Source organism: Sceloporus undulatus, chromosome 4 (genome assembly GCF_019175285.1).
Source record: "Sceloporus undulatus isolate JIND9_A2432 ecotype Alabama chromosome 4, SceUnd_v1.1, whole genome shotgun sequence".
NCBI lineage: Eukaryota > Metazoa > Chordata > Lepidosauria > Squamata > Phrynosomatidae > Sceloporus > Sceloporus undulatus.
In genome coordinates this window covers 193501502-193528608 of record NC_056525.1, presented here as the reverse complement: position 1 = coordinate 193528608, position 27107 = coordinate 193501502, and the positions used below count along the sequence as shown (strand labels likewise).

At 40.1% G+C, this 27107-nt stretch overlaps 2 protein-coding genes across 2 annotated transcripts in view; both read left to right on the top strand.

The window, feature by feature from the left end:
* The window catches only part of KLHL14 (kelch like family member 14), a 102843-nt gene extending 87188 nt beyond the window's left edge, over nt 1-15655 (top strand). The window contains 9 exon segments of the mRNA XM_042463221.1: nt 5447-5549; nt 5552-5582; nt 5584-5624; nt 5739-5809; nt 5811-5862; nt 5865-5896; nt 8012; nt 10808-10965; nt 13218-15655. Coding sequence (XP_042319155.1) covers nt 5447-5549; nt 5552-5582; nt 5584-5624; nt 5739-5809; nt 5811-5862; nt 5865-5896; nt 8012; nt 10808-10965; nt 13218-13358 — 630 coding nt within the window. The 3' untranslated portion in view covers nt 13359-15655.
* The window catches only part of LOC121928461 (opsin-5-like), an 896145-nt gene that overhangs the window by 391070 nt on the left and 477968 nt on the right, over nt 1-27107 (top strand). The window lies entirely within an intron of this gene.

The following is a 27107-nucleotide window of genomic DNA, read 5'->3' as shown; positions in this document are numbered from 1 at the left end:
GGGTGATAATACAAGGAAAGTTGTTCTATTTGCAGTAGTGCAGAAAGAAGAAAAAATGATAATTGAAGGGAAAAAATCTGATGATGTGGTTCTCTTAGTAAATTGGGAACAATGACCCTTGAAGGACCATAAAGAAAGTGAATGTCAAGATAATTTATTATTGTTACATTATCTATCTCGTTTTTACAAACTTTGTCTTACTGAGTTGTTATATCCTTCCTTGATAGCATATGCCCCAAACATTAATGAGTTCACTATTTAAGTCCACCCCTGCCAATAAAATCAGGTTGTTCCTATCCTAGTGTATGTTCATTGGTGTCCCTAGAAAGAATTTAATCCTCTGAAAGATCACACAGGGAGCACTCAAAAATGTTCTCTTTTTCACAGTCCAGTCACATGCTCCAGTTCACCAGGTGATCTCATGGGCATACCTAGGTATACAGGTGAGAGGTTCTCCAATTCAATGTCCCATATGAGCAACACTTACATTAAAGAGAATGAAGGAGGCATTTCTTGTAAGAACCTCTATAAATTAACTCCCTAATTTAGTGTTTTCCTGATTTGACAAAACAAGTATTCTAGGGAATTCTCTGAGGTGACACCTTAACATCAGCAGTATTGAGAGTTCAGTAGAGTCAGCAAGGGTAGAAGATTTAATGCATAATTCAGAAACTGTGCTCCAAAATCCTTGGTGACACTGTACAGGGGCATGATCCATAGACTGTGAGAGGGGTGCCTTGGGAGTCATTGCGATGTCACAGAATGCTGGTTCACAGTGGAGATCAGTAAAATATCATCACATTACACTTTCCCATTACAACAGGTTTACTATATCATTTACTTTACCTACTTGGGTAACAAAATGTGCTAACACTGACAGTTCATGGAACTCTGCGGAGCAGACAGACAGCTAGAAACTGGTTGATTAATTAGAAAATTGATTGCAGACAATAAAAGATCAAATGTGTTTCTTCCCTAAAAGCCCTACTGTTTGGTTCAAACTAAAGTCCTAACTAATCCAACATTCTCTCTCCACAGTGGCCCGCTAGATGGCTACGGAAGCCAAAGGTCAGAAGTTAATTTTTAAAAAGAAATTAGTGTCAGAGTTCCAACGGGTTCAAGGTCCTTTTGATTTATTTCTGTATCTTCCAATGTCTTAGCTATCCCTCCCAGTTTTGTATCATCTTCAGATTTAATAAGTATTCCCTCCACCCCATTATCTAAATCATTCATAAAAATATTGAAGAGTATCATACTCAAGACAGAACCCTGTGGTACTCCACTTGAGACCTTCCAATTTGAAAGACAGTCACTAATGACAACTTTTACAGCATGTTTTTCTAATCAATCATGGTTCCATCAGATGGTATTTCCACCTATTTCATATTTAGTCAGTTTGTTAATCAAAGTATCATCAGGAGCCTTATCAACTGATTTCCTGAAATCCAGATAAATGACATCCACAGCATTCCCACCAGCAACTAAACTAGTGACCCAATCAAAAAATATATATAAGATTAGTTTGGCAGGATTTGTACTTGGCAAACCCATGCCGTCTCCTACTAATTGCTACATTGTCTTTGAGACTTTTGCAGATGGACCCCTGTATAATCCATTCTAATATTTTTCCTGATATTGAGGTCAAGCTCTTTCTCTCTCTCTTGTCTTTTTTGAAGAGAGGGACAATATTTGCTTGTTCCCTGGCACCTCACTCATTCTCCAAGATTTCTTGTTCTGCACGTATGTCCGCAAGTTCCTTCAATACTCTGGGATGCAGTTCACCTGGCCACACAGATTTGAACTCATTAGGTTAGCTAAGGCGGTTACACACTGCCATTAAAGACGCGCAGAGCGTGTACTAGGGTTAGGGAGGTGCTGTGCTTCCGACCCCCCTAACCCTAATACGTGCTCTGCATGTAAAAAGTGACGAGCCGTTCCAGACGGCCGCCGCATGAGGCACCACGGCCGCGCCACCTCTATACGGGGCGGCGCAGATGTGACGTCTCGCTCCTCACCAGGGTGCCTAGTGCGCCCTTAGTGCGGACCAGGAAGGAGCTCCATTCATGCTCCTTCCTGGTTTGCGGCGCAGTTTGCGTCGCTGGGCGCAGCCTTCAGACGGCTGCGCCCAGTGAAGCAAGGGAGAAAGAGGCCAAGCGGCCCCTTTCTCCTCCTCCCGCCGCCGCGGGGTGTCCTTGGGGCTTGAAGCCCCAAGAACACCCCTTTTCCGGCTTTTCAGTTCCTGCCACCGATGCCTCCGATTTCCCCCGTTTTTCGCGCTCAGGGCGCCATTTGTTTTTCAAAATGGCGGTCGAAGTCTCGCATGACCTCAGGATGTCAAGTCACACGAATTTCGGCCGCATTTTGAAAACAAAAATGGCGGCGTCCATGTAGGAGGCTGGTGCAGCCCCTGGAGCACTCCAACAGGGCTCCAGGGGCTGCAGTAGGCCTGCAGCAGGCTCCACCTCACTCTCCGCCCTCTCCTCCTCCTTCCTAAGAGCAGGGAAAGGAGGAGAGGAAGCAGAAGGAGTGCAGAGCCAGGGAGAAGGGAGCCGAGGGCAGCTGCAGCCACGCATGGCCGAGGTCGGTTCATTGGGGAGGGGGTTAGCTGGGTGTTCTTTCTGCAAACTTCCCTCTGAGCACCCTGTGGCTTTCTGGGTTGATGAATGTGGCATGCTTGCTGCAGTTTATTTTCAGTTGCATTGTAGTAATTTCCTTGCTTGTAACTTTATTCTTCGAATTATTTATTATTATTACTACTTGCCCTGGTGTTCTTTGTGCAAATCCCCTCTCAATGAGAAAGAGCAGGAGGAGGGGTAAGAGGAGGGGGGAGTGTGACTTTCCAAAGTGCATTCTTTTTTTTTGTGTTTGTGCATTTATTGCTGAAAGGCTGCTGTAACAATGATAGTAGTGGAGGTGGTGGTATGATGATGATGCTTCGGTGGAAGCTCCGCCCCTTAGGGTGGAGCTCCACCCCTGGCATGTGGCCCTGCCCCTGGAGGGTGGAAGCCCCCACCCCCGGTATGCAGCTCCACCCCGGCTTCAGCCCCCCAGTTGTCTGAGGGCAGCACCCTGGCCCCCGGCTCAAAAAGGTTGCCCACCTCTGCTCTAAGCAATGAATCCACTACCTCTACCACCTTTTCTTTCTTTTTACTGCAGTGGGTGGCTAGGTTGGCTCCTTCCTTACTACAGTGCCTCTTGCTGATGCTCTCCTGTTTGTGCTTCTTACTACCATTATCTCAGGAAGATGTGAGAAGCAATTGCTTAACAGAAACAGTTCAAAATCATTTGTGCTGTTCTGCTTCTGGCGATTGATTGTCCTCCAGGATGCTCCCTTGGTGTTACTGCCCTCTTTTTTTCATTGGCGTTTTTCTTGTTTGATTCTATAGGAACAGTCCCCTTTCCACCATTCTATCTCCCTCATGTTTCTGATGTGTTGAAGAGTCTCAACATATAGCTGCCATTCGTAGGCCTTCCCTTCAAACAAACTAAGGCATACACACTAGCCTTAAAAAGAAACGTTAAGTTACACAGTTAAGGGTCAATTAACTGAAACCATAGCTCACTTTCTGCTGCTTCCTCGAGACCGCCATGTTGATCCATGTTGTAACCCCATTGGTAGGTCATGTTATATGTTTTAAGGCTATGGTTATGCTATAGTTATGCCCTAGAACCGTGAGATTATCCTTTTTAAAGTTACAAGAGATAGCATATGTAGTTAATTCTTCCTATTTTGGATGTAGATAATTCCAAATAACTTGTTTCTGAAACTAACAGTTCAAACTCTGTGTTAGACCAACAAGCAGGACATGAAATCAATGGAATACTCCAGTTTATGTTCTTCAGAAGCTGTAGTCAGAGATATATTGACTGACAGTGGAATAGCAGTCCTCATGCTGTAGCCATTCATTGCATTCTTTCCTGAAATTGTCTTACCCATTTGAAGCTTGTGACACGTCCCATCTAACTACACATCACTACAATAATTGCTTAATTTTGTCATATGAAAGTAAAAGACTTTCTTGCTTCTCGGGGAGGCGTTACAAACCACCGCTTTGCAGCGGTCTCCCGGCCTGCTGTTTGCTCCATGAGGGAGCCGCGGCAGCCAAACCACGTGGCTCCCTTACGGAGCAAAAAAGAAGCTTCAAAATGGGCTTCTTCTGGTGGCGCACTAATGATACCACAAGGCGCCAATGGCACACTCGCGACGTCATTGTGCCGTGCACATGCGGATGCACAGCGTCTTTACGTCAAAATGGCAGCGGCCGTGTGGAACAGCCGCCGCCATTTGTTACGGACAGAGTCCATAACAGGAATAGGGGCGTCTGGAAGAGACGCCCCTTTTTTTTAAACTGGGACGTCCTGAGGACGTCCCAAGGGCGGTTTGTAACCCGCCTAAATGTTTTGCCATATAGCTTTATTGGCTTGTACTGTGAGAGCAACTTTGATTTAACTGAGAAAAGAGGTTTGTAGCATAGGCTTTCATGCCACAGTCTACTTCATGGATGCAACACTATATATGCACTATAAATGATTGTATAAACCCATTTATGTTCCCCCTTAGTCCTTGGTTGCATCTACACATGCAGAAATAATCCATGTTGTACCAGTTAACTGCCAAGGTCAGAACTATAGAATTTTGGGAACTGTAGTTTTTTGTGGCACCCAGAGCTGATAGGGAAGGCTTAATATCTCAAAAAACTCAATTCCCAGAATTTTATGCCATGAGCCATAGCAAGTGGTGTCAACTGGATTATTTTGCTGTACAGATGCAGCCTCTAACTGTCATGGCTCAATGCTATGGAATCCGAAAATTTGTAGTTTAGTGGAGCATCAGAGCTCTCTGACAAAGAGACTAAATATCTCACAAAACATCAATTCCAGGATTCAAAGCATCTAGCCATGGAAGCTAAAGTGGTGTCAACTGGTTATTTCTTCATGCAGATGCAGCCACCTTTTTCTCATCTAAAAGTCCCAGATGTTGCACAATTCCTCACAGGAAAATTGCTCTTCCCCCCCCCCCAATCATAGTGGCTACTCTTTTCTGTACCTTTTCCAGCTGTGCAGTATATTTTTTGATATGGCAACCAGGACTGTACACCGTAGTCCAAGTGTTGGCACAATGGAGTCATGTCACCTTATGCATTACAATATCATTTTATTTTTTTATTTCCTTCTTAACAGTCCTCTTCTAATTAAGGAATTGCATGAAAGACTCAGAAATCATTAAAAAGGAGTGATTTTTAAAAACGAGATGATAACAAAAATAGGGAGAGAGTGGGCGTACAAATGATTGAAGGGGGAAATCATCTGGTTTCTAAAAAAAAAATTGTGAGCAAATGTTTGTTACAACACGCAGCTGATACATTCTGTTAGACTGAATTAATTCTAGTCATTATAAACTAACTGCTCTATTTGTTTTTGTTTTGTTTTTTTTTAGGAGGGCTAGTTTTTATGCTGTCGGCTTGACAAAAATTTATATGTGATTGGTGGGAGAAATGAAACTGGCTACTTGTCAAGTGTGGAATGCTATAATTTAGAAACAAATGAATGGCTTATGTATCTTCCCTACCACAGCCCTTGGCAGCACAGCAGGAGTGTCAATAATGGCAAGATCTATATTTCAGGTCAGTTGTTCCCTAGATCTCTTGATCACAAAAGAAAATCCTTGTAAGAAACTGTCTTGTTTTTTTTTAATGTGATATCCATACTTTAACTAATAAGATATATTTGATTTGTAGGAGGTGTCCACAATGGTGAATATGTCCCCTGGCTGTACTGTTATGACCCTGTAATGGATGTCTGGGCTAGAAAAACAAGACATGAACACAAAGAGAGCTATCCATACATTGGCTGTAATGAATGATGCCTGTATGCAATTGGAGGAAAACATTGAAAGGTCACATTTTATTCGCAAAAACATCTATCCTATCTTTTGACAGGAGCTATTTGTATGGGTTACTTATAGTTAACTAAGTAAAAACCACCATATAATAACATGATGCTTGAACCAGCATTTAAAAAAAATTATAGCTGTAAATTAAATAAATGAGTTATGAATGTTTTAGATATAAAAAAGGAACTTCCATTATTCAGAAGCATAACAATTTGTCATCACTATGAATTCATGTAACAAACAGGTTATTTTGACCCAATTGCCAGCAGTACTTGCCTCCGTAAATCATTTCCAGATGGCAGCTAAAAAAGATATATATGGGTTCTGCAGAGACATGGTTCCAAGAACTGAGAAGAAAAATATTAGGCATCAATCTCACTACATGTTTACCTGGGAGTAAGCCCCATTAGACACAATGGAATCTGTGTGCCTAGGCATGTAATGATTGTGGTGTTTTATACTCATTGGCCTTAAAAATTACCTCTCTTAATCGTCCATCTCTCCCTCTACCCCCCCTTTCTCTCTCTCCCACCTCCCCCTCCTCCCCATCATGTGTTAGGATCTGGCAAAACCGTCTCTGAGTACTCTTGCTAAGAAAACCCTAGGAGATTAATGCACTACGCCACACATTTTCATCTTATATAAGCTTTCCCAAAGCACAATTAAGAATAGAAGTGAACAGTCTTGCCTGTTTCTGTAGCCATAGCAAATGATTCCCCCCCTCAAAAAGCTCTCTTTGGCCTCATTCCCACTATCTTTTAAACCAGATCACAATTCGGTTTGAACTGGTTCAAATGATCCTGGTTCCCACTTAAATCGATTTGCTGAAGTGATTCAGTGAGGGGCCATGCACCAGACCCATTTAACCTGTATCTTTTTTACGCTGATTTTTTCCACATTTTTTCACCAAATCAATTCAGCGCAAGTGTGAACCACAAGTGGATCAGAACCGATTCAAATTTGCCCTTCGGCTGGCTGAAACTGAATCTTTTGAATCGATTCATTCATGAATGGGAACCACAAGTGGGTTATTTTGATGCCAGAAAATACCAGAAAATGCGATCAGGGCAAATGTAGTGGGAACCATGCTCCAATGACAAATTGATCCATCTATTTGGATCACACAACAATTTATTTGTAAGTGGGAATGAGACCTTTAAAGCAGGAGAGAGCAATCCTGTAGTCTCAATGAATTGTTTTCTGTTTTGCTGGTGAACTTCAAGTTTAGGCAAGCTATATTCATGTAGACATCTGCCATTAAAAGTAGTTTGCTTTAAATAACCTACAAACACTCTGTTTTTGTGCTTCAGGCTGCTCTGGAAAGAGTACAGTCTTGACAGATGGGTAATAAATGTATTAAATAAATAATCTTAAAACTATTTCCTGTGTCTATAATTGAAAGGAGAGTTAACAGATTTACTATTCTTGACTTTTGGCTTCTCCCAATTTAATTCAAAGCAGCCTCTTCCCCACTACCAGTATATCTGATGCACAAATGAAACTGATTAGATGGATTCTATTTTACACACCTGTTCTTCTGGATAAAAACTAACAGGCAAACAAATGTTGTTTGTCATTTTCACTCCAGTTATCTAAAATAACGGTAGGCAATTTTGTTTGGACTAGGTTTCAGTTCTCTACTCCTGGGACCCTTTGAGCCTGGATAAGTTCCACAAAAGCAAAGCAAAACAGGAAGTGGTCACAAACACATTTCTGGTTTTGAAAAATTGTGTGTCTGTGTGTGTTTGGTGTTTTTTGTTTTTTAGTGTGATGGGGCACTGTGACCTATCTAAAACGTGTCATGCTGCTCCTGGAGAATTTCAGGAGAAGCAGTTCACTATTTCTGCCAGAAGAAGGACAGTCTTGGAAGGGAATGAAGCCACCCAAACACATTTGGTTGTTTTGTTTTTCTGTTTTTCTGTTTTGTTTTGTTGTAGTTTTTGCCCACCCTATGAAAAGGATATCTAAGCAGTGAGTTCACAACAAAGAGCTTAGATGGACTGATACTGGGAACCTCCAGTGCACAGGTCTACTGCAGCTGTTGGGAGATCCCCACAGCAGCTGGCCATCTTCCTCCATACCCTTCTGGTAGTAATCACCTAATAGCAAGTAGCAGAGGGTGTGGTGAATTTTAAGGTGGTGGATGCAGCTGGAGAAGGACAGGTGAAGTCTCCCCTTCTCAGTGTTGTGATTCTCTTCTCCCCACAGTGTCCACCCTTCCTGATCTTGCTACAATGCGGCTTTAAACAGTCTCAGTTTGTATCAACTTGCACTTTTGAAAATGGGAGCTAATTATACATATGAGTGTGTGTGCAAGTGTATGGGGTCTAGGCAACCATGTCAGGGCCATTTAACATCCACAGAATGACTTCACTCATTGTTGATTAGTCATGTAAACCTTTGCTTATTGTGTTCCCACATGCCAGAACAAAGAGGTTCAAAGATTTCTCCTGAATGGTCTAGATTATAAAGTTTTACACTTTATCAGATTATTTATTTATTTATTTATTTGCATTACAGGACATTTTTTCTGAAAATTTCAGTGGCCCAGAATGTCCAAAAAAATATATCAATGCAAAACACTGTTCTGCACAAAACGTTTTTCTGATAAACTTCTGTGTTTTTGAACAAATACAATTTATTTATTTTTCAGCAAGCCACCAGCTTATTTGTCTAGAACAAATTGAGCCAGTTCATAGGCTCCAAAAGCCTCCACATCCCTGCACTATATCTGCACTATTTGCAGTGGATTCGAGGAGGGAGGCATGCAGGACAAATCACAGGCACCACCACTTTCAGTTAGCTCCTGCCACCATTGCCTTTCCCACAGTTCCAAGACAGATTGCTTCCAGCTGCCACTAATAATAATAATAATAATAATAATAATAATAATAATTTTTATTTATATATTCCCCTCTCCCTATGGATCAAGGCAGGAGAGCAGCACATATATAAGGTTACACATAGTTAAAATACATTCTCATTATACAAAGCAAAATTTTAAAACACATTACCTGTACTTGATTCCTCATCAAGTTCTGAGTGGAGTATCATCTTAAGCTCTTAAAGCAGGTCTGGGGGGTAGGCTCACCGGAAGAGATCCATCTTGATTGCCTTCTTAAAGGCATCTAAGGTGGTAATGAGACGGATCTCCTCCAGCAAGCCATTCCACAATTTGGGAGCCATCACAGTGAATGCCCTATGGGAAGTAGATCTTAATCTAGTCTTCGGACAGTCCAATAGGTTCTTCCCTGTAGTTCTGAGAGTGCAGGGCAGATTGTGTAGGGAGAGGCATTCCTTCAAGTAACTCGGGCCCAAGCCATAAAGGGCTTTAAAGGTAATGACCAACACTTTGTACTGCGCCCGGAAACTAATCGGCAGCCAGTGAAGAGATCTTAAGTTTGGTGTTATATGGTCAGTCCTAGGTGTACCGGTGACCAGTCTGGCTGCTGCATTTTGTACTAATTGAAGTTTCTGAACTTGATACAAAGGTAGCCCCATGTAGAGCGCATTACAGAAGTCTAAACGAGAGATTACCAGTGCATGCACCACTGCTTCAAGGTCCTTTCGGTCCAGGTAAGGATGCAGTTGGCGTATCAACCAAAGTTGGTACCAGGTACTTCTGGCCATCACATCTACTTGAGATGATAACTGTAGTGATGGATCCAAAAGAACCCCCTTCCTTCCTCCCTCATCCAGAATGATGTTAAAATTAACATTGTTCCTGCTTGCGAGACACCTGGCACTTCATTGTAACCTCAAAATGTGCTGTTAGGAACAATACACAGGAGGAAAAACATGGGTTCTGGGCATTTTTTCCATCCTCCATGCTGCTCCTGGCAGTGCACTTTGAGGTCACAACAAGGCACTGGGTGCCTCATAACTAGGAAAAATATTTATCTTAGTGTTGTTCTGGGCAGGGAAGGTAAATGGCAGCTAGCAGTGATCTGTTCTGGAGCTATGAGAAAGGCAGCGGTAGTGTCAGCTGAGCACAGCAACATCCACAGTGTGGACAATTGCTGCAGATAAAACAGGTGCAGGGCGGCTTTGGGCAATGGGTGGATCAGAAAAGAAAGAGAGTCCATTCGGATTTTTCCTCTTAGACTTGCTTTTACTGTCTGCTATAGGGTTTTTGTTTCTAGTTTAGTGAAACAGATGCTGTACTCTTTTTATGATTACTATATATACTGCTGTATGCTTTATACTGTATACAAAAGCAAAAGCAAACCTCCTCTGAACAAAGCTCACCAAGAAACCCCAATGATAGGTTCATTTCTCTCCGTAAGTCAGAAATGACTTGAAAGAATGCAACAATAAACACTGCTGAACTACTGTTTTTGTTTGTTTGTTTGTTCATTCGTACATTTGTTTGTTCATTCATAGTTTTCATTCATAATGATCTTTCGCCTTGTTCACAAGACTGCAAAATTGAATAGCTAAAATAGCTACTCATCCTGAACAAACAAAATATAAAATTTGATAAAATGGCAATGTCTACCAAGTTCTCTGCTACCCCAGAGGGTCAAACCATGCCTAATGGTTTGAATGTCATGTGACCCCCTCCAACTCTAAAATGCTATGATTCTTCTGTTCAAGTCCCAATAAAATAAATGAAAGTTCTGAGATACATATGTGTTCCTCCCATTTAAGGGGTGCCTTTGCCATATTACTTTTCAGTGGACTATGCCTTCAAACCTGCTAGAGTAACATCCTTATTAAATGTTTCACATACATACACAATGAGTGTGGAAATATCAGTGTAATCTCGTTTGTCAGTAACAATGCCAGTAGATGTTCTCTGCTAGTTGTTAAAAAACAGTGTTATTTTTTTTTTTATCTTCTCATGGATACAGTATCTTTTAAAAATGGTCATAGGCATTCTCTCAAACTGAACTTTATTAATGTGTGATACAGGGTTTTCGCACCTTGATGTCATGCTTGTGGAATGCTACGACCCAAAAGGCGACCAGTGGAATATTTTGCAGACTCCTATTTTAGAAGGTCGCAGTGGTCCTGGATGTGCAGTCCTTGATGACAGCATTTACCTTGTTGGAGGCTACAGCTGGAGTATGGTAAGAACCTACTGTCTGAAAATAGTTCCTCTTCTTTTCTGTCATTATGAAAGTGCACAATGACCATTGCTTCTCAGGAAAGATACATATCGGAGTTGAGACTGCCATGGTCGCCCTGGTCGATGATCTCCGTCTGGGCATGGACAGGGGTAGCGTGTGCCTGTTAGTGCTCTTAGACATCTCAGTGGCTTTCGATACCATTGACCATGGTATCTTTCTGAAACGCCTGAGGGAGCTGGGAATCAGGGGCACTGCGCTCCAGTGGTTCCGTTCCTACTTCTCGGGCAGGTTCCAGATGGTGCAGCTGGGGGATGTATGCTCCGATAAGAGGGCACTTACATCTGGTGTCCTTCAAGGAGCCATTCTGTCCCCCATGCTATTCAACATTTACATGAAACCGCTGGGAGAGATCATCCGGAGACACGGGGCGCGGTGTTATCAGTACGCTGGTGACACCCAAATATACTTCTCTGTGCCTCCGACCGATGCAGTGACCAGGGATGGCATCTCCCCTCTCGATGCCTGTCTGAGGTCGGTAATGGGCTGTATGAGGGAAAACAGACTCAGTCTGAATCCAGAGAAAACGGAAGTGCTCGTGATAGGTTCCCCGGGCCTGGGGATGGATATTTGTCCACCTGTCCTGAACGGGATCACGCTTCCCGTGAAGGACTCAGTTCTCAGTCTGGGGGTGCTCCTGGACTTGTCGCTCCACCTTACATCTCAGGTGGATGCGACGGTCAGGAGCACCTGTTATCAGCTTTGGCTGATACGCCAGCTGCGACCCTACCTGGGCCGGGAGGACCTTGAAACGGTGGTACATGGTCTGGTAACCTCTCGATTGGATTTATGCAATGCGCTCTACATGGGGCAACCCTTGTACCATACTTGGAAGCCTCAACTGGTTCAGAATATGGCAGCAAGACTGGTCACTGGATCTTCCAGGGCCAGTCATATAACACCTATCCTTAAAGACCTGCATTGGCTGCCCATTCACTTCCGGGCGCAATACAAGGTGTTGGTTATTACCTATAAAGCCCTAAATGGCTTGGGCCCAGGATACTTGGAGGACTGCCTCTCTCCATACAATCCGCCCCGCACACTCAGGTCGGCCGGGAAGCAGTTGTTAAGAGTTCCGGAAGCAAGATATTCTACCACCACACAGAGGGCCTTTTCCACCTCGGCCCCCAAGCTCTGGAACTCGCTTCCCGGCAAGCTCCGCTCAGCCGCCTCTCTGGACCAATTTAAAAAGGGGCTCAAAACACACCTTTTCCAGCAGGCATACCCCTAATACCCCCGAGATAACTCCTTCTCTCCCCTCACTGTTGCACTATTGTGCTAGTTTGGACAGTTATTTCTATTGTAGTATGTTTTAATTGATGTTAATATTGATTGATGTTTTTGTTGTATTTTGAGGATTGTATTGTTGGATGGTCTAGTGCTGTAACCCACCTTGATCTTTGGAAGGGCGGGCTAGAAATAAAGTTTTTATTATTATTATTTATATTTGAATAAAATGCTGTCAGAGTTCTGAAGATGGGAAATATTATAACCAATTTACAAAAATTGCTAGTAGTGATTCCTATTTAAGATTCTATTACAATGATTATGAAATCCTGAATTGAGGCGTGAAATTTCAAAATCCATGATAAAGATTTCAAGTATGTCATAGTGCAGATGAGGAGTGCTCAGATATGCCTACTAAAGTTGGATTTTTGTGTTCATTCTCTTTTCCAAATAGTCTTTACCACAAATGCCCTTATCATGCAGTTAAATCCTTCCCCATGCCACTTAGTAGTAACATTATGTAACTAAAGCTAGGAGGTACTCTTACTGTTCCCCATCCAGCACTGGTCTAATTTCATCAGGCTGTTTGAGAGCCCTAAATACCCTGTGCTGACCCTGTGTTACCTCACACAAAATGATGTTGGCACTATTTGCATGTTTTAATCAACTATTACTTCCAGGACCCTGCTGTTCCCACCCCATGATTGCTTGCATGCTCCCAACCGTTTTTGCTTACTCCACCCCTTCCTACTCTCTCAACCCTCTGACATTCGGTTTTTACTGGTTTGCCATTATTTTTAAGATAGAAAGATGTGTCTGAACACAGATAGCTTGTATGCATGTTTATTGTGAGGATAAATACATTCTAAGTACCTGAATAATAATGTAATTTTTCTTATTGAAGCTACAAAAAATTTGCTCGGATGTTATCCATCAGCTTAGTTCAACAAGACTTTGTTGTATTTCAGGGTGCCTACAAATCTTCGACAATTTGTTATAGTCCTGAGAAAGGAACCTGGACAGAGCTCGAAGGAGACGTAGCAGAGCCACTTGCAGGCCCTGCTTGCTCTACTGTCATATTACCTGCATGTGTGCCATACAATAAATAACATTTTGGAAGTACTGAAGGAGGGGGAATACTGTTACATTCTGAAAAGGAAAGGGGGTGACATAACTATTTCACAGAACAGAATTCCTGGTACTGCTTACAAGACCGTATTCCTATACTCACACTTATGATTTTAAAAGAGGATAGCACCTGCCTTGGATAGACTGATATGCTGTCAGACAGCCAACAAACACATGGAACATTGCCCACGTTGACAGACAGACATTTCAGATTGATCTTAACTTCTTCTTGCTACAGATCCTATTATTGATTCTAAATTTAAAGGAAAGAAGATGCTAACCATCCAAATGCTGCCTGGATGACCATGAGTATTATTGTGCATTGTATTTTACCTGCATGGGATCTGTGTTAGTCATGATGATGCTGTTAACAAGTAATTCAGAACTGAGATACTGAAAAGTGTTGACTTACAGAATTGTCTCCTGTTTTTAAACTTTACACTGTGGCTACTTCATATGTTCTGAAAGTAAGGCAGCATCAGAAAGAAGGTCATGAGAGGTAATGGTGCAATGATGCTTCTGTTTTGAACAAATTGGCTGGTTGTGCACTCTGTCCTCAAATTCCTATGTGTGAGTATTGCAGCAGCAACAACAACAACAAAGCATCGAACATAGAAATCTTAGACCAAGTCAGACAATTAGGACCATCTGGCTCAGTACTGTCTGCAATAACAAACAAGTGTCAGACAGATCTCCTTCCCAGCTCTGCCTGGAGATCACTAGGATTGAATCTGGTACTTTCTATATGCAAAGTGCGTTTTCTATCAGAAAACTGACCCCTCATTCCTAAAGTTGTGCTAAGCTTCAAATACACTTTCAAAGCAGTGGGTTCTCACCTTTTTCTGAGTATTTCCACCACTTAGCCAGACAGAAAGAATAGGAGACATATGGTGATGAGTACAAATTTTGACTTGATATGGAGGCTAATCAAACTCTATGAGTCCAGCATATGAAAATGTAATCTTTTTTTTAATACAGAATTGCTTTAGGAGGAGAGTTTATTTGTGACATTCTTATTTAGCTTCCATTATCACCACACTTTTATATAAGGTGGCACCTATGAAAAACATTGCTGTATGGAACACTTTTGTCCAAACAGCCATATCCTTTTCCAGATACCTCATTCCATTACCACAATCTCTTTTTTTCCCCTCACATGCTGTGGTCACTGAGCATATTCAGACCTTTTTGGGCATTATAAAGGCTTGAAGGGGCATAGATGTTAAATTTCTGGAGATTTTGGAGGCATGAGAGGAAGTGCAGAGATTTTTTACTTGTTAAGGGAAACCATTTGGAAACATTGAAAAAATGCAATATTATTGTCCATTACAGATTGAAGGTCACTTTATTGCCTTAGGAACATGAAATGTGTTGCATATAACTTGTTTTGGCTTTAAATTATAATGTTTGGCATATTAAAATACAGTTTAATTCAGAAAATAGTTACCTATTGAGTTCAGATTTGTTAAATTGTATTTTTTCTTACAAATGGAGTTAAAAACTCCTGAACAGTAAGAAACACCTGAACTGTAAAGGAACCTTTTTGTTTTTGCCATTATATAAGAGTCAAGAAGAAGTCAGAACAGAAGAAACCATAAATGCTAGTAAAACATTGCCTCCCCTAGTGCACCATAATATTAAGCAGACTCTTTCCCATAAAAAGAATGGAAAAGGGGAAACCAGGACCAGTTCTGATACTGTATATCAATGCATCTCAAACTATCTGATGAGGGAGAAGTGGCATTCCACCTCATCACATCTGTGTTCATTGGCTGCAATGGTTTCTTTTGTCTCCGACTGGCAGCCAGTGAATCACACACCAGCATCATTCTATGGACCACCACCTTGGGTAGCATTGCTATGTGGGAGGAATTAATATAGGAATATCTTGTTGATTCATTATTCCATATATATATTATATCCAATTTTTTGTTTATCTGGACAATGAGGCTTTAAAAAATCAGAGGGGGGATTTTTCCTGCTTTATTTCCTGTTTTTTTTCCCTTGTGGCCCTCACGTGTGAAGTGGAGGTGAGACTCTTACCCCTTATCCCACCACTTATCCTATGAGATGTAAGGTTCTTCCTAAATCACAACAGTCACCACATGTGAAGACTTCCATAACTTTCACTGCTTTCCCTTATCTCCACCTCTTCCACCTATGTTAGGATCTCTTAGATGTCCTCAAGGTTCCTGTGTGGGATATTATACCACTTCTATCCCCATTGGATACCAGCTCTCTTTATCTGTTGTTACCCACACAGACATCATGTCTGATTCCTACTTGTCTGTCTATCTATCTATCTATCTATCTATCTATCTATCTATCTATCATCTATCTGTTGCATTCCCAGAGGCCAAAAAACATATGGTACACAAAAACAATACTTTATTAACAGAAGTAGAACAAAACAAAATAGATTAATAATTTAATACATTTAAAGCAAATATTTCACCCTCACTCACATTCTTCCTTTTAAAGGATACTGACCCAGACTCTTAAACCCCACTCATTAATTCTAAATCTGACTGATTTAACCCTCATTCATTCTCTCTCCACACCAATATTTCTAACTGTTATCTAACTCCCAGACCAACTGTCAACCACCAACCTTACTCAAAACCCTTCAGATATGCCCTCATCACCCCTAAAAATTTCATTCACTCACCCCTTTCCACCTGCTCCTTACCTCATTACTGTGATTACACAATATCTACAAAACCAAATGACCAAAATACATAACAAAATATTTTACAAAAGTTCCATGACATCACAGGGTGGTAACTGAAGCTTCTCTCCCCCCGAGGATTTTGTTTTCTTTTGTTTGGATTTTTTTAAAATCAATTTCTGCAAACAGAAGGGTTCTTGGGAGCATGTCTTTGACTGTCTGTTGGCTACATTTCTGTCAGCACTCTTCAGCTGAGTTCACTGTTAAAGGCAGTAATATTATGCAGGTACTTGGAAGGCTTTCCAGTTACTCCAAAATTGCTATCTTTACCATCAGATTAATTAGACAGGTACCAGACTTTATATACAACATACCTACCATATATATTCGACTATAGTTCGACCTCAAGTATAAGTCGAGGGCAGATTTTGGGGCTGAAATTATGAATTTTTATATGACCCGTGGATAAGTCAAGGGTAAAACCTAGGGGCATGTAACCAAGGATCTAAAAGAAGAAGCAAATAATGCCAAAGAACTAATAGAATTCCAGCAGCCCTAACTGTTTGTGCTTTTACATTGGATGGATGAGAGAGCAGAGAGGAGTCAGTGTTTCCAGGACAAATGACAGTCTTGCCTTTCACCATGGGATGGTTCCTTTTTAAAATAAGAGTTAAAATATAGTACTTAGTGCTTTCATTGACCCACTGATAAGTCGACTCAAGTTTTTTGGGGGTCAATTTTTGACCAAAATTTTTAGACTTATACATAAGTTTATACAGTACTTAGAATTAATCAATGGCACTCAGATTCAACCAACTTTATTTCAGCTTTGAATAATGTAGCAGCTCCTCTTTGTTTCTGCGTATTGATTTAAACTGAAACAGTGCAAGCCAAAACTGGAGTCAAAATGTGATTGTATTCTTAAAAGAGGCAAGTAGATCTGTCCTGGTTGCTAGAAACCATATAGCTCTCATAGATTCCTAGATTTCAAAATAATTTAAAATAAATAAACTTTTTTAAAATGGCGATTTTACATTAATGCTGTACTGGCTAAAACATTTGTCAGTTTGAATTCCTTGAATAGCACATAGTAGAGGTGTGTTCCATGGCAGAATAAATGGGCTAGAATCCCAGTACCAATGCTGGAGATAGATGCATCTTTTTATCCTTCCTAGGAGTGTTATGCCACATATAGAAAGCCTCTGTTTAACTTCACCATCTCATAAAATCAAGTCATTGATGTTGTTTTCAGACAACTTTAACAATAGCAACAACAACAACAAAAACAAATTTTATTTCTTTCCTGCTTCTCTTCAAGGCTTGAGGCAGGGTACAGCATGTTAAAATATAAAACACAATTAAAAACATATAAATCCACAGGTAAATTGCAGTACTATAAAAGATTTTATGCTACAAAGCATATCCTAAATCTAAATATATCAGAATCAATCCTGTAAATTCAGTAGAGCTCTTCCATTATATTCCATTCTAATTCTAGCCTATAAACTATAAGAAATAAGAATAATAATCTCTTCAAAATGAGAGGCTGTATAGAATCAAATCCAGCTTTCCAAAAACTATACATACAGATGTCAACAACCATGACTCATGGGTGAGAAACAAAGGCACAAAATACAGATAGGCAAAAGTCATGAATCACATAGGCCAAAAGAAGAAGAAATCATTTCCTCATTTGGAAAAAATCAAAATTTAATACTTGGTCTACAAAGAAGGTGGTAAAAAATTAAAGACTAATATATTGGATGTATTTTTTATCTCATTACTACTCCATTATTATTAGTAGAAAGTACGACAACTCCTTTTGTTTTGGCAATGCTAATTCCATTGTTTTCACTTCAGCAAAACTAGCAGAGATTGATCTCTTCAACTGTAGCAGAGAAATTGTTGAGGGAACTAGTGAAATCCCTGTTAAAGAGTTCCCAAAATGATCGTGTTTGTCCTGGAAACAAAACCCATTTTTTCTTATCTTGTGCAATCTCTATTAGTTTTGTGTTTATTTGTGTTGTTCCGATCAAATTAATTCCTTGTAAAATAGTACTTTGTGCAATCATAATGAAAGGAGGAGGATGTTTAGAAATATATATGTATATAAAAATATATGAAGAGGAAGCCTGTTACAACACTAAATGAGATAAGATGCTATGGCATTTTTTGAAAAAAGGATGATCACCACTGAACATTGTCACATGCCATTATTAAAATGCCACTTTAATGGAAAAGGATTGAGGAGGTGTTTTTGTCCATTTAAAGATTCTTTTTTTAAAAAAATAAAACAAAAAACAAAAATAATTTTAAAATTTATGAGGATTATATGTAAATCTTTCTAACTTTCTGGAAGGCATGACTGAGGAAACCGTACAAGTCACCAATAATGTAAATTTTGTACAATATTAGAATGTGTAAATGAAACATGCTTGTAGGGTGAGGGAACTTTAAATAAAACCTTTCGTCCTAATACATAAGTCTGTTACATCTCTGTTTGTAATGTTTAAATAACTGAACATTAACTTTTTTAAAAAATTCTTTTCATCACATAGATATTTTGAAATAAGATCAGTTACGCAAAAGTATCTTTCTGTGCTTTGGCCTAAATAGCTACCTGCCTGTTTGGGGGGGGGGGGATTCCAAATCATTTGAATTATTTAACATTCCATATTTTCAATGTAAATAAATATATAGACCAGCTCCCTTTATGATGTTTCCTTGTAACTTGGACTACCAGGTCAGAAGGGAGGCAGAGTATTTTGTGCAAGTATTTTCAATCATTATTAAAGTGATGTGCATGCATGTGTATGTGTGTGACTGTGAGAGAGAAAAAGACAGACCGACACACACACACACACAGAGAGAGAGAGAGAGAGAGAGAGGTAATTTGGGTTTGTTTTTTTTTCTGGTTTTCTTCCAGCCTTTGAAATTCATGGCAACCAAAGAAGCCTTAGTATTGGGGGTCAGAGAAGTTAGTGGGAGGGGTAGTTACACTAATGAATTCTAGAGTGCTTGTAATGCCATAAAAGATTCAGTTAATCTGCAGCATAGATGTTGATCAGTGGAACTGAACCCAGCTCCCTAGACCTTGTCAGATTTATTCTGTGCATGTCAGTGTTCCACACCAATTACAGATTTTAGAAGAGGCTCTCATGCAAAGCTTTGTGCCCTAATATATAAGCCAACTCAGATGTAACTAAAATTAAAATCTGACTGTGGTAAATCTCTGTGATCCTGATATATGAAAATCCAAATAAATTATTTGTTCACAGAAATGAAAAATAACTTCAGCAGGAAATTTCAAAAATTACTTATGCAGGCTTAATCCAGTTCATTGAATTCCTCTTGCATTGATTAATAAAGCATCCATGAATTGCAAAATAAAACTACAGAAGATGTGCAGAGACATTATCCTTGTGTCCTTCACTGAAGCTAAAGCAGAGACTCCCTACAAGAACCGTGGCCACTCAGTGTATTATTTTAATTGTAAGGAACTGAATTTAAACATAGTTCCAATTGCATTATTATTGTATTGCCTTAGCTATGGCCAATTGTATTGTCTTGTTATTCATTTTACTTCTGTAAAAACAAAAAGTTATACTTTTCTTTACAGAACATGGCAGCAAGCCGCCGCTCAGTTGGCTTTATTTTCCCCTCTTTTACATATGCTCAAATACAACACTGTTCTTCTGTTCTATCTCTCATGTATTACTTAGTGTAAAGATTACTGATAAATGACTTCATGCATCTCATAACAACAAGCTGTTTTGCTTCCTAGTTCACTGCAAAAAAAAAAAAAACAAAAAAAAGACAGAGAAGAAACATTGTAATTTTAAGAAAATAATAATCTGGACTACCAACACTAGGAAATCAATATTTGTCCCTTCGCACTGGATAGGTGAAGGTAGTATATTTGTTTCCATCCCCTTTTAGGAATGCAGAAAGAATGTGGGACTGACTGTGTACTGTCCAGCACTATTGTTACCTCATGCCTGGAAGCAAGTAGGGATAATAATAATAATAATAATAATAATAATAATAATAATAATAATAATAATAATATTTATTTGTATCCTGCCCTCTGTTTTGAGATTGAGGCTGGTAACGCAAGGAAAATTTCAAATACCACAGAAAATAATAATGAAACAGTCCCCGAAACCCCCCCCCCCCTTCTACCCTCCCAAGGTTATGCCTTGGGTGCATCTAAACTGTAGAAATAATACAGTCTGACATCACTTTAAATCCTGTAGACCTATTTTATGGAAACTTTAAATCTCTAATTTTACAAGGTCTTTAGCCTTCTTGGCCTAAAAGTCCTGATGCCTCACAAAACTGCACATTCCAGGCTTCTGGAGGATGGAGCCATGGGTGTTAAAATGGTGCCAAAATGTATTATTTCTACAGTGTTGATACACACTTGGAGAACATGACTGGAACCCTGTTATTGCACTGTACTAGCAGTTGTATTTTATCCAGGGTCATGTACTATTGGCAAAGGCAGAAAAAATCTCCCGGCTCTAAGCAGCCTATTTCTTCAGTGCTTCCTTACAGCTATGATCCAAAACACACTGCAGAAATAATCCCGTTTGAGACTGCTTTAACTGCCCTGGCTCAGTACTAGAGAATCCTGGGAATTATAGCTTATTGTGGCAACAGAGCTTTCTGTCTTACAAAGGCATGGTACAGACCACCCAAAAAGGGTGGCCTCCCAGCTCCTGTTTTTCGGCCTGAGGGAAGCTGCAGCTGCCAAAACATGTGGCTTCCCACCAGTGGAAAAAGAACCCACAAAAAGTGGGTTCTTTTCAAGCCACGACGGTGGCATAACCAGTGCGCCACTGGAGCACTGGTTATGCAAGCATCGCGTGGCACCATGCGAATGCCGCACGGGGCTTGCATAACAATGGCGGCGCCCATTTATACAGGGCACCATCATTTTTATGCCCTCATCACATGCTAGGGTTGAGGGGCGTGTGGCCGAAGCGCCCTGAGGCAACTCTAGCACGTGACAAGGATGTTGCAAATAACAATTCCCAGAATTCACTAGCATTGAGCCAGGGCAATTAAAGCAGTCTCAAACTGGATTATTTCTGCATTGTGTTTTGGACCAAAGTTTCAATTAATAGTCCTCTGTTTTGGAGAGTATTCTCAATTCCTGTGATTTCTGTTGAAGGCCTCTGAAAAATGTCTTTTCTTATTAAGGCCAAAATGGATTGGACTTTTTAAAAGAATGAAATGCACAATTAACCATCTCAGAGCCCAAGATTATTAACCAGGCCATGTGGACTTTACAGGAGCTTGGTCTTCCAGCCTTTGTAGCTTGGAAAAGCCACCATAACCCAAAGTCCCACTCAGAGGTTTTGATGGCTGAACTTCCACAAGTGTGGTACTTGCTTAGATACATGAAGACAGAGATACACTGTCTATAATAGTCCTACTCATAGGCTTACTAAAATAATAAGCCATGGCAAGGCAGTAATGCAAGGCTCTGGAGCAGAAAGACAAAGAGTGACTTGAAGCATCTGTAATCATGGACACTATCTTCAGTTGTAACAGATGTTACTTATTACTGTTATATTTTATTATTAGAAATATAAACAAATATTCTCCATAACAACTGTTATTGATATGTGCCTTAAAGTCAACTCCAATTTACTGCAGCCCTGTCATAGGGCTTCCCTGGCGAGATTTATTCATAGAAGGTTTCCCATTGTCTTTCCTCTAAAGCTGATAAATTGTGATTTGTCCAAGCTCACCTCGTAGTTTTCCATGTCTAAGTGGAAATTTCTGATCTCATGAAGTCCTAGTCCAGCACACAACCCAATACAGCACTCTGTTTAAAAATTTGCCAGTTTTCTATTATACTATATTATAAATATTATATACCAGTATTCTCCATATCAATAACCAACAATGGTTCTGAGGACTGGAGGCCACCAAAAAGCCTCTCTTTCCACCTCCCCAGTTCTCTCTGTGGCCAGACTAATCTCTACTATTTCCATGATTGGAGTTATAGAAGTCTGTAACTCTCATCCAACTGCTATGGAATATTATGTCACTCAAAAAGCAGTTTCTTAGCAACGTTTCTAAGAGGCTGATAGCATAAAAAGAAGGAACGCCAGTCTGTCTCCATTGGATCCCACATCTTTAGAGTTTGTGATGTGCCTTGTGTCCATAACACAGCATACAGAAATACTTTAAAGGTGTGTCTGCTACTTATCAAGGAAGAAAACTTGTTTCCTTGCTGAGATGATGATCATGGATCTCACAGGTTTTCTCACAGTTAAATCTCAACAGCAGAATTGTCAATGTGAGGGTTAATAATAGCTACATGAGGCTGGTGAATCCTTCCATGATACAAAGCGCATGCAGATGGTGCTGTTGTAGGCACAATGTGGGAGAAATGGGCACAGATTGCAGAACTCATTTCTGGCATTTGGCCAGACCAGATATAATACTGCCACTGCCAGGATGAGAGCTTTATTCCTACCTTGTCAAAGAAGTGTACGATATATTTGACAAGAGCATGGGGAGCATTTCCAAATGGCACTTAAAAGCCTCTGATGATATCTTTACCCAAAACAATTACTGAGGGGCAAACTAGATATGATGTTTGCCACATGGGTAATCCACATGCAATCAAAGAGTAGGGGGAGTGGCGGGATCAAGACCATGGCATGGAGGAGGTCTTTAAACCTTTTGTCTTTGTCAGTGTCTCAAATATATTTAGGGGTATTTGCATGTTCTATGCAGCACAGGATCAGTCTCTGTATATGTGTGACAAATTGTCAATCTGCACACAAGTAGTTTTTTCATACAAAATATTCAACACATCCAAATCCACATGCCACCCCCAGAGGCCCAACCCTCAAAAGCCATGCCCCCCACACCATATGATACCCAATGCAGGGATGCCACTGGTTGAGGGTATTAGCTCTGGTTTTGTCACACACTCTTTGTAGTCACACACTCTTCCTGTGCTCTCCTCATTCTCTTTCTTCTCTCAAGTCTTCCAACCTTTCTCTTAAAATCTCATATCATGCACATACATAATTTGCTCCTCAGAATTTCCTGTGACAACTCTTTGGGGACAAAAAGAATTGTGCTCCATGTGAGCTGCAGAGGATTACATTGGTAGATGCTATAAAGTGAACATCCATTCACACAAACATAAACACAAACATACATGTATTCATTCTACACATGTACAGATGTATGCTTGATCTGTGCTCTAGATTTAAGCAGGTTCTTGAAGTTGTTGTTGCGTGCCTTCAAGTCATTTCGAAAGTATGATGACCCTAAGACAAATCTATCACAGCGCAGAGAGTGTGTGGTTTACCCAAGGTCACCCAGTAGATTTCCATGGCTGGGCAAGGATTGGAACCCTGGTTTCCAGAGTCATTGTCCAACACTTAAACTACTATAGCATACTGGCTCTTGATTTGCAGGTACAAATCAGGTATGAACACAGGTACAGAAATTCTCACAAACATTTGTTCATGTGTACAGACATTCTGAAGTTTTAAGGATGCCAGAGTGAAAACTAGAGAGTGTTTCTCTATCTTTAATAGTTGTGTAAAAGAGAGAATTTGAACAAATGTTGCTTATTACCTGGCTGCATGGCAAGCAATGCTTACTGAAATTCTCTCTTGAAAAAGTGCCTTCTCCAGTTTTTACTCTGGCAGCCATAGTCTGAACACTTATATATTGTTAACATGGAAACACCCATTTACACACACACACACACACACACACACCACACCTGTTAATCAGCAGCACCCACCTCCACACAGAAGGCTGCTGCTCAGATGAGAGTCACTGCACCTCTCTCAATCCAAAACAAAATTAAAAATGATGCTTCATTAATGAAATACTGATTATTCTTCCATTCTATTCAATAAAATGATAAATGGCCAAGTTTTCAGCAAGCATCAATTCTGCTTAAAGTCATTTGCCCTCTTATGCATCCAGTAGGTTGTGTGAAGTATTAAAATTATGGCCTATATAAATGTTTAAATTCATACCATTCCATATCTTTTCATATTATAAATTAATGTGAAGATATTTCAAAACTGCAGTGCAATGTGCATTACAGCATGTGGCTTTTAGGATTCACAAATGTAATGTCATTTACTGCTGGGACGAGATTCTAAAATTCCATATGTCTATGTGTAATTACTCCACCTGGATACTTTGTTGTTGTTTTTTCCTTTTTGTTTATGTCTATTTTGTGAAGACATCATTTTCTGAAGTTTTCCCAGTTGTGTGTAATGTTTAATTACCTGAACATGTAGTACTATAGTGGAAGAAAGTGCTAATCTTTTTCTATACACTTTAGAGCCAATCTATAATTCTTGTTGTACAAACCGTTAATGATTAGGTTGACTAGCCTTAAAAGGATGAGTATTCAGTATCTTTTCAAAACTGAGATGAAGACAATACTGTTACCTTTGCAGTGCAAGACAAAAATGCACTTGTTGACTGCTACCTGGACGTCAAAGAACTGCAAAAATAGATCAGCTCCTCTTGAGGTATGGTCATCTGGTCAACATGTCACAGCAAAAGCTGCAACCATGGAATAATCAGCAAAAGCAATGAAGTTTCAGAACCATTGTGAACAGAATTAAAATGAGGTGTGCTGTTGAAGTGATGGGATAATGAATTAAACTACATAAATAGGAAAGGTTGTGGTGGACTTTATGCACAAATAAACAGAAAACAGAATGCATCGCTCTTACCATGTGTGTCATCATACTGGATTTAAGAAAGGTATTTACATTTGGATTATTTCTAAGATCAGGCATCAATACTGGTACCATATCAGCCCATAAGCCACCTAATGCTTTGTATTCTGTATGAACTGTACCCTTTTGGATTTTCCTTCCAGCCCTGTCCCCCTGTGCCTTTTACTGATGGCTGTATGGATTGTTATCGCTTTGTTGGATGGAGAATTCATCCTTATTGCTGAGATTCTCTCTCAAAATTCAAACCAAATAGATTGGAGGGGGGGGGGGGGGGGGGGGGGGGGAGGATTGAGAAAGGATAGAGTGTGATGACTTCAAGGAGACAGTGAGTGACTCAGTGCAAAAGGGTAAATTTTGTCTGCATATTCTTAACAGCGAGGACATTCTGCACATCTCCAAAGTGCACTAAGTGGTGCAGTAAACCAATAAATTAGAAGAATGTAAATTCTTTAGTAGGAATTGCACACAGGGGAAAATGCTTCCTCATCCTCATATTTGTTTTCATGGAAATAATGTACACTCTTTTTGAAAATCGTACTGGTACAAAGCTGAGTAAGACATCAAAACCAGTTACAGATATTACAGTGCAAAATAGCAGTGGTAACCTTATCTGCTATATCTATAAAAATCCTTAGTAATAGTGACCATTCAACAAAAGCTAGATCTGAAGTGAGGAATTCCCTCTCTTTCAGTTCCACTACACTCTGTCCATCTTATTTATCTTTCATTAGACTAAATTATATAATAAACGGATGAGTGACCTCTGATATTATTCACTAATTTATAGTGTGTTTTTGCACAGAACATCTCCAGAAATACAATGTGTGTAAGTAGAGCTTTTCCTATTTTCTACTTAAACCTGTTGGGCAAGGATAGGATCACAGCCAATGCCCTTGTGGCAAAATAATACTGTAGAGTACTGTATATACTCATGTATAAGTCCAGAAATTTTAGTGAAAAAATTGACCCCCTCCCCCCCAAAAAAAAATGGGTTTACTTATGAATGGGTCAGTGTAAGTACTGTACTGCACTTTCTTATATAAAAATGAACCATCCCTTGGTGAAAGGTGAGAGCTTAATCCCTCCTCGGAGCACTTAAAAAAAGGCACCAATCCACTTTGCTCTCTCTTCCATTCAGCCTTTATGGTGAACATAAACAGTTATGCATGCCACAATTTTATAAGTTGTTTGGCATCATTTTTCTTTGTTTCATCCTTTATATCATTTGCTACATGCTCCTAAGTTTTATTCTCAACTTATCCATGTGTAATATCAAAATCCACAATTTTGCCCTCAGAACCTCCCCTCAACGTATACATGAGGTAGACATACAGTCGGGTATATATGGTAATTGTATGATTGTGTAGTAATGTCACTGTAGGAAAACCAGCCTGAAGCACCACACCAATGGGACAATGCCAGTCTAGGGAGGATGGTTGTAGTGCAAGGCAGGGAGAGGGGAGGGAGAGGGATGGATGGTTTATTTGGGACTTTGGGGCTTCCTCTGCCAATACAAAGTTACATATACAAAATAGCTCTCATAACTATCTCACAGCTCAATATTTTGTTGTTATTATATGTCTTCATATCAACTCTGTCTTATCATAATCCTATTCTGGAGTTTCTTTGCAACATTTATTCAGAGGAGACTTGCCATTGCCTTCCTCATAGGTTAAGAGAATAGTCATCCAGTGGTTTCATAACTAAGTGGGGATGAAGTTCTAGCCCTCTAACTATCCCAGCTCCATAGGGAAAAACTGGATCAATCCCCTTAGACTGTCAGACACCAACAAAGTAAATCCACAATGGCATAGAAAAACCATAATGCCAGTAAAAACTAAGGCTAGAATCAGTGTTACATAGGTTGGACAATGACAATACAAAATGGATTGTATCAATGTAAAGCTATACAGATTGAGTCTCCCTTGTTCTGAATTCAAAATCCAAAACCATCCAAAATCCAAAACCTTTTTCATGGCTGGCTGAGATAGTGACACCTTTGCTTTCTGATAGTTTAGTGTACACAAATTTTATTACATGCGCAAAACTACTTTCAGGCTAGGTATATGAGGAGATCAGGTCCAGCATTCTTTTCTCCCTCTGAGGCCTGGACCAAGGCAGATGGACTGGTGGAAGGGCTCTACTTCTTCAGGCTAGCCCTGGTAGAGCTGGATACCAAATTTGTGGATGCTCAAGTCCCATTAAATATAATGCCATAGTAAAATGGTGTCCCTTACATAAAATGGCAACAACAAGGAACTTTATCGCATTGCCTCAGGAACGAGCCACTAGCGTTTCAAAAGGGAACGTTCTGG